Source organism: Xenopus laevis, chromosome 3L (assembly GCF_017654675.1).
Source record: "Xenopus laevis strain J_2021 chromosome 3L, Xenopus_laevis_v10.1, whole genome shotgun sequence".
NCBI lineage: Eukaryota > Metazoa > Chordata > Amphibia > Anura > Pipidae > Xenopus > Xenopus laevis.
In genome coordinates, this window is record NC_054375.1 from 156,945,120 (window position 1) to 156,958,037 (window position 12,918).

Below are 12,918 nucleotides of genomic sequence, written 5' to 3' on the forward strand. Positions count from 1 at the left end.
GCCCTCACATTTATTTATATATTTCTATTGTACAACTCTGCTGACTATGTTGGTGCTTTAAACTTATTAATAATAATAATAATAATAAAGTGACCATGGTAGACCTTTATCCTGGGGCAAATTATGATTTTGTGGCCTCATAACAATCATAAATAAACAACCACAGTTAGGATGAAGTATTTGTGAATATCAGCCATTTACCAGCTATCCCTGTATGTCAGAGTATAAACTCTATACAGGGGGTACAAACGTGACTGAAAAATCTAGAGACTGACACAATTTAAATGGATAGTCTCATAGAGAATAGTATGGCAACTCTTACTGTGAAACATGAATATATGCAGATGAAACAAACTCATTATAATTACTAATGACATTTTGTATTATTGACAATATACTCAATTAGTCAAAATCCTGGTTTATATTTGGTAAAATGACCTTTATTGTATAATATTTCCAAGAGCATTTTTCATATCTGTACTTCTCAAGCTGTAAATCATTGGGTTAATAAAAGGAGTCACTACTGTGTATAAAAGTGAAAGAAGTTTTCCAATGGTCTGTGACTGGTTTCTTGTGGGAACCACATAAGTAACAATGAGACTCCCATAAAATATGGAGACCACAGCCAAGTGGGAGCTGCAGGTGGAGAAGGCTTTTTGTCTCCCAATATTGGACGTTATCGTTAGGATTTCATGGGCAATACAGATATAGGATCCACTGATGAGTATGAAGGGAATAAGTAACACAGGGAAAGATAATGTGGTCATCAATATCTGAGCTAATGAGGTGTCTGAGCAGGAAAGTTCCAGGAGAGGAAAATAATCACAGAAAAAATGGTTGATGGTATTTTGGTTGCAGAACTCTTGTGTAGCTGCAGTAATCACAGTAATGGATATAAAGCTAAGGGCAAGTAGCCATGACATGATGATTAATTTAACACAAAATCTGTGGTTCATTATTAAAGAATAACACAGAGGATTACAGATGGCCAGATATCTGTCATAGGACATCACAGTTAGAAGGAGACACTGTAAAGCTTCAGTGACACCAAATATATAAAGTTGTACAATACAGCCAATAAGGGATATTTTAGCTCCTTCATTCATCACAGTTTTGAGCAGGATGGGAACAATAACCATGGACTGCAGGAGATCAGATAAGGAGAGTTGTTGGAGAAAGAAGAACATGGGAGACTGAAGATTTCGGCTAATTGTTACCAATGCTATGACAAGGATATTTTCATAGATGGTCAATATGTGAATCAAAAGAATCAAAGAAAAAAACAGGATCTTGAAATTGTTGAGATGCTGAAATCCCAAAAGGAAAATCTCTGTGACCATTGAGTGATTGTTCATTTCCATTGCCTAGAAGGGAACAAGTACATTTTTATTAAAGGAACAGTAACACCAAAGAAATATAAGGGTTTTAATGGAATGACATTATAATAAACTGTTGCTCTGTACTGGTAAAAACTGTGTCAGGGGCTTTTCCTTGTATGTTAACTTGGGCTGGAGAGACCAGTGAAATGTCCCCTGCTCAGATGCCAATGGCAGCAGAACTGGGTGTATTAGAGCTTTCAGTGTAAATATCAGAGCAAATCTAGTGCAGACTCAGGTTAGAAGATCAGACTGAGCTCAACCAAAACATTAGCCCATGAAGCCTCCCTTGTAAGAAAGCTCCCATTAAACCCAGAGTTAATAGAAGTGTGAGGAACCTGAGAACAGTGGGAAGTAGGAGCAGTGAATAGCCGGTGAGAGGAAAGAAATGAGTTGGAATTAACAGACTGGCTGGGGAAGAGGGAACAATATGCAGCAGAAATACAGAACATGTTAAGAGCTGTTTCATGTACAGAACAGGATTTTAGTCCATTTTATTCCTGCTGCAGCCGACCCAACCATTCTGTGTGTCAGTAGTGCATTGTTTGAATCAGCCAATCAGAGCAGGGGAAATCAGTCAGTGACTCACAGCATGAGTGTGTGGTGTTGCATCTGGAGAAATAATGTTAGGTTAAGAAACTCACAAATAAAAAGCAACTGTTAGAGAAAAAAATAAAGTGAAACAGTAACCAATTTATTAAACACCTTTTGAGGTTTCTTGTATTTATAATAATAGTGACGGTTCCCCATTTATTTGCCTAGATGTAAAGAATATGGAGCGAAATTGACGATTAAATCCAGAAATATACTAGAATCACAAAAAAGAAGAAGCATCAGACCAACCTGCTCTACATTCTAACAGACATTGCTGGATGTCCAGTTCTAGACATTTTTTCCTATGAAACATCTCCCAGAAGATATCACATTAATGTACTGACGTGATTTGCTCCTATCAGAATGGTACCGGCTACTGATTGGGAGGTGTTAAACTTGTCTCCTTTTATTTACTAGATGCACCAACTTACACAGTCACTAAGTCTATGGAGAAATCTGCTGAGGCCTATTGAGGCTGGAATAATAAGGTCCATAGAGTAAACTCAATCTCAAAGCCAATATGAAAATAAAAAGTCATATAACTTTATTATACATATAATGCTAGAATCATCTGAACCTGTTATAAGATAACATACTAAGTGGGTTATTCACTAAACCAGTGCTATCCAACTTCTGTGGTACAACATGCTGGAGGGCTGATAACAGAAACCAGTGCTGACTACTCTCTGTTTTTAAACCACACCCAATTTGTACCACATCCATGTTATCACAAGACCATATGCACATTAATTATGGTAGCGCACCAAAAACCAAATGGTTAGTGCTCACTGCAGGAATATCACTCATCACTCATATATGAAAAAAGTTGTCATCCTCCCCTATGGATATCATAGCATCCCCAACACATGATTAACCACCTTAGGGCCCCCTAACAATCATTTGAAAATGCTAAAAAAACAAAACAAATACCAGGCTTATGATCCACAGGCAGAGCATACCACACACAGGTAGAGTATGTACAGGGGGAGCATTGGGTAGACAGAGTATGGCACACAGGGGGCATAGGGCAGATAGAGTATGGCACACACAGAGAACATATGGCAGGCAGAGTATGGAACACACAGGGAGCATGGTGAAGGCAGAGTATAGCACACACAGGGAGCATAGGATAAGCAGTGCGTGGAACACACAGGGAGCAGTGGGAAGACAGAGTAAGGCACACACAGGGAGCAGTATAGAACACACCTGCAGATTATGGCACACACAGGGAGCACAGTGAAGGCAGAGTATGGCACACACAGGGAGCATAGGACAGGCAGAGTATGGCACACACAGGGAGCATAGGACAGGCAGAGTATGGAACACACAGGGCGCATAGGGCAGGCAGAGTATGACACCACAGGGAGCATAGGACAGACAGAGTATGGCACACACAGGGAGCATAGGACAGGCAGAGTATGGCACACAGAGGAAGGATAAGGCAGGCAGAGTATGGTACACACAGGAGCTTAGGACAGGCAGAGTATGACACACACAGGGAGCAAAGGGAAGGCAGAGTATGCCACACACAGGGAGTATAGGACAGACAGAGTATGGCACACACAGGGAGCATAGGGCAGGCAGAGTATGGCACACACAGGGAGCATAGGGCAGGCAGAGTATGGCACACACAGGGAGCATAGGGAAGGCAGAGTATGACACACACAGGGAGCATAGGACAGGCAGAACAGAGCAGGAGACAGGGAAACAGGATCACTCTAAGATACATACAGTGACACAGTGCTGGTGCCCCATTTGCATTTTGTATAAAGTGTAAATAGGTGAACAATGTGGCAGTTTCAGTCAGGGTCTCAGGTGGAACAGTACAGGCTTTAGGGGTGTGAACAATAGAGGTGTCACAAGTCTGAACAATGCAGGGAGATTGCATATGTGAACACTACAGAGGATTACAGTCTGAATTTGAGGTTTAAACAATGCAGGGGCCAGTTATTCTCTGTAGTGACACCTTTTAAATTTTACATATGGTAATCAGACACAGCAGGCAGACTTTCATGTACAGCAGAGTTCAGCCTGTCAATCAGTGTTGTGACCATTTCCTGTGAGTAAGTGAAGGGACACGCCCACCTCTAATTTCACTTTAGCTTCAGACCTGAGAGGTTCTTTCTTCAGCTCTGATATAATGACAGTTTTAGCAGGTAAAATGCATTCAAAATGTTCTTTTTCTGCATCATTACATAGTTTAAGTAAAGGTGAATCACATAACTGAATACAAAGGTTATATAAAACGGCTTCTTTAACAGTAGGGGTTGAAGGTGCTGCTGTGAAAAGGAACAACTCATGTACTAATGGGAACAGTTATTGTGAGACAGACATTAGTTACATTAGTAACGCTTGGGTAACATGCTCAGTAGGGGCTGCTGGGAAATGGAGCAACTCATTTACCAACTGTAAAGGGGTTATTTACTCAAACTATTTTTTTCTCATTATTATAACCAAATGAACTAAATTTTTTGTGTTTTTTTTAATTCCAAGATTTTTGTCATTGCCAAAGGTATAGAAAAGAACCCCCACTTGATCAGTTAAACTAGGGCAGTCACAATGTAATTAGGACTTAATGAATATAACACTTAATAATAATTTATGTGTATTAAGTGTTATATTCAACCCTATGCACTGATTAGTGGTGTTTTTGTAAGTGCTTACAATTCAACTGACAATTAATAAGTGTGTCCTAATTACATTGTGACTGCCCTAGTTTAACTGATCAAGTGGGGGTTCTTTTCTATTCCTTTGGCATTGTGAAATTTTGAATACTGACTGCAGTCAGACCTCTACTTGAATTAGCAGGATAAAAACAAAGGGATAGTGGGGTGATTTGTGTGTTTTTTAAGATTTTTGTCATTGTTAATCACAAAAAAATTGGTTCATTCATTTAAAAAATTTTTTCGATAAACTGTGAATTTTTAAGTTGAATTGTACTAATTATTCTGGGGCTTTTCTCAAAAAAGTTTAGGAGCACTGGTGCACATTTTATTAACTTGCAGTTTGGAAAGCAAACAGGGATGTGGTGTTTTTGGAAGCTGTCCAAACACAAGGTTTTTTTTTTTGCAAAATCTGTGGCCACAAGGGGAGGAAGAGGAGTGCTGGTAGGAAAGCGGAGAGCAAGGGGTGGACTCAGGTGGACTTTTTTGAGGTGGGGCTGGAGGAGGTAGAGCAGGATGCCTCCACTCAGACAAGTCCTGAACCACAGGGGAGTAGTAGGTAGGGAACCATAAGGCGAGGGTGAACATTTGGGATAGGAGTAGGGATGCTAGGTGGAGGTGGTGGGAAATGGTACTAGAAGGAGAAGGAGACCCAATAGGCCTGGGAGAAGGGCCAGGGGTTGGCATTGTCAGGTCAGGGGGACCTTGGCAGGGGTGGTGAGGAAGGAAGTATAGTCAGGGGGTCCCAGATTTTCCAGTGAGAATAATTTAGTTGATGAGGTAATCAATCAATGGGACAGTTTGTTTGGTGTGGACTCCTGTCAGATCTACACTGTCAGATGCAATCAGCTCTGGCAGCAAGTAGGCGATGGTGTGAATACTGTAAGCAGTGTACACCGTATCATTGATATGGTGTACAAGCACTTCAGTGATTTGAAGTGGTGCATTCGCAAACAAGTTTGTGGCAATGAGAGCAAGGATGCAGAAGGCAGGTGGAGGGCTTACTTCCTTTGAGTTCCTTTGAGCACTGCCTTCTGGAAGGTGTTTGAGAAATGGTTGGTGAAGAGGGCTGTGAAGGGCTGCCAGGTGAAGATTTGGACACACCAATCTGTAAATTTTATTACCCTAAATGTTCTAAAAAATGGTCTCAGAAATGTCTTGTCTTGTTACTTATGCTAAAGGAGGTCCCTATCTGATGTTGTTTGAGACATTGGCTGCAACAGCACTATAGTAGATCTCATAAAAAGTGTTTTTAAACCAAAATAACCATAAAGCTGAGTTAGGATTTTGCCCTCAATTTAAGACAGCTTATCAAAGGAAAAACGTTTTTTTACTTCAAAAGCAAGAGTCGATAACTTGGCTTCCACATGGCAGTCTTACTAGTGCCCTCCTGTGCCATGTGCCATTCAGAAAGATACTGTGAACTGCAGCTTTTAAGCCTCATTATGGATGTTGGAGCAGAAAAAATAATACATTTCAAGTGCTGTTCCCCTAGCGTTTTAATGTTTTTCTCTTGATTTGGGATAACTGCCAATGCATGAAAGTTATTTGCATGTTTTAATTAGGCTTTGTGCTTTCTAAAACGTAAGTTTTCTTTTTCCTCTTGTGAATGTGTAGCTCAAGAGCACCACCAAAGGCCCACAGTCAGGGACAGGCAGGAGGCCCAGTAGCAGACCCCTGCAGAGGCAGAAAGACCGGCACATGAGGCGGGAGGAGAGGAGGTCCATGAAGCTAGTGGGGTAGATGTGCCTGAGCCCACACAGTCCCCAGGTAAATATCATTTTCTTGGTTAATTAACAAAGCAGTTATTTTAGCATTGTATGTAATGTATACGTATATCTATGTACCATGTATATTTTTCAGAACATCAAGTTGTGGAACTCCATGACCAGTCCTTGCCCCCTGTGCTGCCACTTAGGCTTAAGTATCACATTTCAAGATGCTTGTAAGTCTGGTAATCAACTGTAGATGGGCCAGAGATGGTGAAAAAGCAAGTTAATAGTAAGTTAATGCTAGCACACTGTACTGGTAGATCAATGTCCAGAAAAATAGATACAAAGGCACACTCCACACAATGCTTCTGCAAAAAACAAAAACTTCTTTCTGTTTTATTGAAGTGAGATCACAGCAAACGTTTCAGGGACAAGCCCCTTCATCAAGTGCTACTTACAAACCATGTATAACAGGGTTATTTAAGGGAGAACCTAATGCAACTGCACCCTCAGCAAATAAAGTTAATGATCGCATAACAATGATTGACACATGTTCACAAACATTAAGAACAACTAACAAATTCTCTTCCATAAAGGATACATAATACCTTAGTGAATTGAATGTCCCTTTTTACTTTTGGTCCATATGTACTAATCCTTTATGGTTTAACCAACCTTATGACTTCTTTGTGAATAAAACTGTGAAAACAGATATTAAAAAACTTTTTTTAAATTTCAAAAGTCAGAGCATAAATATAAAACCAATTAAACAGAATTTAGCCAAAACACTAAAATTATTCAAGTAAAAACAAGAATAGTTCAGCTGCTCGTTTAGACCCATTATAATGTTCAATATAGATAATGTGTTCAATATCTCTATCCATAGAGCCTTTTGTCCTCATTTTGTACTTGCTAGATCTTAACAACTGCTGCTACTGTTACTGCCCGGGGAAGTGGCCAGGACTGAGAGCAGAGACTTTGTCGTCTCAATGCAGCAACACTGTCAGCGAAAGGTAATGAATGGCCATCTATTGATGGCCATCTATTGTGTTGAGGGATTTGTTAGAGCAAAGTAGGCTTGATAGAGAGCGCCAGCACCAGCACCAGGAGTTTATGGCTACTAAGGCACAGCGGCTAGCAAGTGAGGACAAGAGCACAAATGCTCTGCTGGCAGCCCTGTAGCATGTTCTACATGCATCTGTCTATGCCTCTGCTGGGTTTGCTGAAGTGTCAGTTCCTGGGCTCTCTTCTGCACCTCAACCACCACCCCTAAGTGCTGCCCAACAGTCTAGAGCAAGTGAGTATGGAAGGAGCTGAGGAAGGGGGTCTGACCCTGACTGTAAGGCTTGCTAAACAGAACAAGTAGTACTCCTAGCTGTGTCTCTGCTTTCACCTGACACATTTCATGCCTCTTTCTGTCGCTTCTCGCCTCTGATGAAGTGCCAGAAAGAGGCATGAAACGCGTCAGGTGACCACACATGTCATAGAGTCCTTTAATGATGCCAGTTATTTTAAATAAGACCTCAATAAAGCCATCCTTTTGATTTTAACCTCCATTTGCTGACTGCTTTCTCAACCACTAAACCCTACTCTAAAAATGTAGGGATGTGATAATTTAGACACCCTCACATAATATGGACAGGCACATCCTAGAGGTTTTAGATGCCTAAATGGGGGCATGTGTCAATGCTCTGCTAATGTAAGCCCATTTTGTTCTCACAGTGTACTGTAGATGGCACTGTGCTGTGGTATAAAGGTCTAGGTAACCATGTGGTCAGGGTCCAATGCTTTAGCCCTTAGCAAGCAGGCAGGAAGGGAATGGGTAGTGGAACCTAGGTCCTTCGGCCCTAGTAAAGTGGATAGCTATACTCTTTCATAGATCACTCTAGGAGTGATAGATAGGTTATAAAGTTGAGCAGCTCAAGGATCTGACAAGGAGGGTCAGAGGGATTAAGACCCTAGGTACTAATAACCCAGAAGTAGGGACTTACTTAGGAATTTTCAGAATTTCCCCTAGTTTCAACTTAGGGCACAGGCTGAAAGCTGCAGTACCTTCTTATTTCCAGCTGATCTTATGTCATGCCAAAGAAACATGGCTCCCTCTCACTCATTGTTCCATGATGGACTTAAAGGGCCATTGACTTTAACTCCTTATCGTCTGCTTTACAATCTAATGTGCAGAGGAATCAACAATCTGCTTTTTGATGCTATATGTTTATTATTACTGTGTACTTTAGCCAAATTGTGCTTTATATAGCATCTCCTCCTCCTTCAAGCACATGTTGTCAATGGGCAGCCTTCATAGCACCTTTTCTTCATTCTCTTTCCAAACTTCAAGTCAAGGCCTTCAGTGGCAACAGAATGTTGTACTACTATGCACTTTAATTATTAATAAGTTTGCAGCCCAGCACTAACTTCATATATCTAGCTGTTATGAAAAATGGCACCAAATATCCTTGATGTTAAGTATTGCTTGTGATGTTTTATATTTTTACATAATGTCTGAGTTTCGACTGAGCTGAGCCTTGTTACCCTCACCTGGCTATCAGGACATATCAAGTCTTATTAAATGAGTGATTGGTGGCAACCACTTAACCCTTTCTAAAGTGCCGCCTCTTAGCAGTCAAGGCAGCCTGTTAGAGGATGTAAAGAATGGTCAGACTGGGTTTATGATGTGACATAGGCCTAGTGTAACTATTTCTATATTTTGTGGAAATGTTGTATAAATCTTTTTAGTAAAATTGTATACCTTTATAATCAATACATCATGTTGGATATAAAGTATTTTTTAATATTTATAAATATATGTAGTAAAATATCTCAAAATTGGTTGTTTTCTTTATTTTGGGTAAAGATGATCATTTTTTAAAAAAAAAAAATTATTTGTAAAAGGCAAGAAGTGCAAAATATATTGGGAAAAGATATTGCTCCAGTCAGTAAGTGGCCATTGGTTGGAGGGAAATGAGGCCATGGAATTTCAGACACGATGGGCAAGAGTCACATCTTTCTGAGTATCAGCAATAAATCCCAGTCTCAGCAGTGTGTGGTCTCTTCCACTGTCCGTCGAGCACTAAGGAAAATCTCCTAAAACATTTTTAATAATATCAAAATTGTGTATTTTTAACCCTCCTAAAATGTTAAACCCAGGTCATAGGTCTTGTTCCTCCCTCTTAGAACAGCGCTGTCAGTCCACTTCCTAGGGATTAGATAGGAAGCATCTGGAACAGTCCAATCCTGGTGAGGAATCCAGTTCCAATGTCAATCACAAAGGCTGATTTATTAGGCCTAACAAATTGAAGATATTTTGATACAAAGGCCTCAGCAACATATTGGATTGGGAAAGCAGAGTAAGTGGTAATCATCTGAATGTCTAAGCCATCTGTCAGTTCTCCTCAGCAGGTCTGTCTCCCAGAAGGTGGGTCATGTGACTGATATATCCAAGCAACAAAACTGAGATTTTCCCTTCATTATAGCCAAGGCAGCAACATTCCAAAGCAGCAAAGGATGCAAATGTGGGTAACACACACAGCACAGCAGGATCCCAGGAACCTGAATGGTTTATTATTTTGTTACAAAAGACTGTTTAATATGGAACCACACAATTTCCAAGAAGTTCTAAACAAATACTCAATATAACATTAAATAACCATTATGGAGATCAGTTTCACAGAATCTTTAAAGTAACAAACACATATCCAACCCAGAACTGGTACATACTGTAGATTCAGGTGGAACAAGTCATATGACAAGTGACAGAAGTTTATTTTCAGGGTTTGGACCAGATAAATGATCTATTTTGCAGATAGAAGTAGCCCTACTGTTGAATGAATTGACCATGAAATACATATATGTGTTGCTTCATCAATAAAGAATGTGCTGTATGTGGTCTCTTTTGCATAAAGCAGTCAGCAGCCAAAGGAATTAACACAAAAATCTAAGGTGACAAACAGGGCCTGACTGGGAATAAAAAGCAGCCCCGGCAAAAAACAAAAGCGGCCCGCATAGACAGGGGTGCTTCGCCAATGAGGCGAGTTGAGGCTGTCGCCTCAGGTGGCAGTGCCCCCACTAGGTACCAGGAGCAGCAAAAATGCTGCTCCTGGTACTTTAAGAGCGAATTTCCGGGGGAGGGAGGGCAGCAGCAACTGCTGCTGCCTCAGGCGGTGGAGGGGCCAGGATCGCCCCTGCGCATAGATGTATGAACATTTACAGTGGGACAAAGCTCCTGTTAAAATCAGAACATGTCACTGCCTCTTTAAACAGATACAAACTAAAAGTTATTATGGATAACTAACCTTTTGGAGCAGCCACTAAGTATATGCCATCTCCCTTTATATGTGACTAAATTACACAGTATTGTACTAGTTCACTGACATATATGGTGTATTAAGAAGTGTAGCACAACACAAGAACTATATTCATCTTTTGGGACAGAGCTAATCCCCTCTGTGTGATTCTTAAAACAGCACAGTATGATTAAAACATGCACTAGAAATGTTAAAACTAGAAAAATAGTGGTTATTAAACAATAGGTGCATATTTATAGGCCCAAAGTAAAACTCATAGGAAGCAGCAAAAAAAATCCTAATGAAGCAGAAAGGGAATAAAAAGATAAACTATCATCTAAGCTGACCTTTTACCTTCTGTTAAAGAAGATGTAAAAATTCAGCTACTGGTCCTGCTCTGCTTTCTTTCTCCTATGTGCCCCAACCTCTGGCTCTCATAGCTCTCAGCTGAATCTGTTGCTTTCCCCTGGCCCAGCCTGCCAATCTTGAAGCATTGATCCTTCCAAAGCCTTGTCTTGTTACAGCTTGCCGCTCTGAGAAATTAACATGCGCCTTAAAGGACCAGTAACACCATTTTTTATTTTTAGAAAAAAAAAATGCATATACATTACTTACCTCCAATATGCTGATCTTTCCTGCTGTTTGGGTAAGACATCAGAAAAAACCAAAACCGGCACTGTCCCACGACGTCCACAGGGTCTCTGCCATCTTCTTGCTTGTTCTCTTCTTCTCCCTTACGTGCTCGCTGCTGTGTCTCTCTTCCGGCACCCGACTTCCTGGTTTGTGGCGTCACTTCCGGTTTTGTGACAGTCTTTAGCCCCCAGTGTTGTACTCCACACAGCCCTCATTAGTTTTGTCTCTTTCTCCCACCATTCTCTGCATTTCTCTCTCTCCCTGCTCCTTTACCCAGCCGTTCCTTTAGATTGCCTGCCTCCCCGTGCATCTCGATCTCTCTCTGCCTGCTCCTTTACCCAGCCGTTCCATTAGATTCCCTGCCTCCCCCTGTATTTCTCTCTCTCCCTGCTCCTTTACCCAGCCGTTCCTTCAGATTGCCTGCCTCCCCGTGCATCTCGATCTCTCTCTGCCTGCTCATTTACCCAGCCGTTCCTTCAGATTGCCTGCCTCCCCGTGCATCTCGATCTCTCTCTGCCTGCTCGTTTACCCAGCCGTTCCATTAGATTCCCTGCCTCCCCCTGTATTTCTCTCTCTCCCTGCTCCTTTACCCAGCCGTTCCTTCAGATTGCCTGCCTCCCCGTGCATCTCGCTCTCTCTCTCTGCCTGCTCGTTTACCCAGCCGTTCCATTAGATTCCCTGCCTCCCCCTGTATTTCTCTCTCTCCCTGCTCCTTTACCCAGCCGTTCCTTCAGATTGCCTGCCTCCCCGTGCATCTCGCTCTCTGCCTGCTCGTTTACCCAGCCGGCAGTTTCACTTATCACCGCTCTGGCTCCCACGCTGTATTTGGACTTCCGGTTACTGACTTCCGGTACTGTGCGGCGGATCAGCGTCGGGGACGCGCACAAAGTGGTTGCCTTTTCGCCGTTTTCCATGGCAATGGAGAATAGGTATTCTAAAAAATTAGTACGGCATGACCATTATTTTTAACATGTAGAATGGATTTCTTGAATAAAAATTTTTGATGTTACTGGTCCTTTAAGCTTGCCTTCTCTCTCCTACCTGTCCAGCATCTTATCTGCAGGTTAGTGATAGAACTGTGCTACGAGCGTGAATGGCAGCAGCCCTTTTTACATTTCATGGAGAACGGCCCATCGGGCATTTGCCCAAACTGACCAGGTATCCTGAAAATAGTCAGGAACTGAAAAGATGGCACAAACAAATTTGTTGTCTGCTTATCCAACTACTGTGAGATGGTATTGTATCAAAGCCAAAGCTACAAGACAAGAGTGTCTCCTCCAATAGTAAGCCAGAAGTCAGCTTCAAGATCACATGTGGTTCTATGCCCACACAGGAGGTAACAGATATCTAGTGACTGTAACCCTTTAGATACCCCTTTGTCGGTGTTACACTCCGCATATGGCGCTTACCTGATGACGCGGGACAAACCTGAGCCACTCCGCAGTGGTATTGGGAGAGACTGGGTACCTGGTACTTACTAGCGCAGTGCCTCCAGCTAGTGGGATCCAAGAATGCACCTACGGGTGGCCCCACTAGGAATACAGTGATAACACACACACAGAATTGGTTAAATTGAATAACGGTTTATCTAAAATAAATGGCCAACTAGTACATGCAGCACTCCTAACCGGTGGCAATAGGGCCTCACTAACTAACT

At 41.7% G+C, this 12,918-nt stretch overlaps 1 protein-coding gene across 1 annotated transcript; it reads right to left on the bottom strand.

Moving 5' to 3' along the window:
• Window positions 1-440: 440 nt before the first annotated feature.
• LOC121401314 (olfactory receptor 11L1-like) lies at window positions 441-11,840 on the bottom strand. Its single transcript, XM_041585699.1, has 2 exons — window positions 11,244-11,840; window positions 441-1,364 (listed from the first exon to the last, which is right to left on the bottom strand). The coding sequence occupies exon 2, from the start codon at window positions 1,359-1,361 to the stop codon at window positions 441-443; it is 921 nt and encodes a 306-aa protein (XP_041441633.1). The 5' UTR covers window positions 1,362-1,364; window positions 11,244-11,840.
• Between the last annotated feature and the right edge of the window lie 1,078 nt (window positions 11,841-12,918).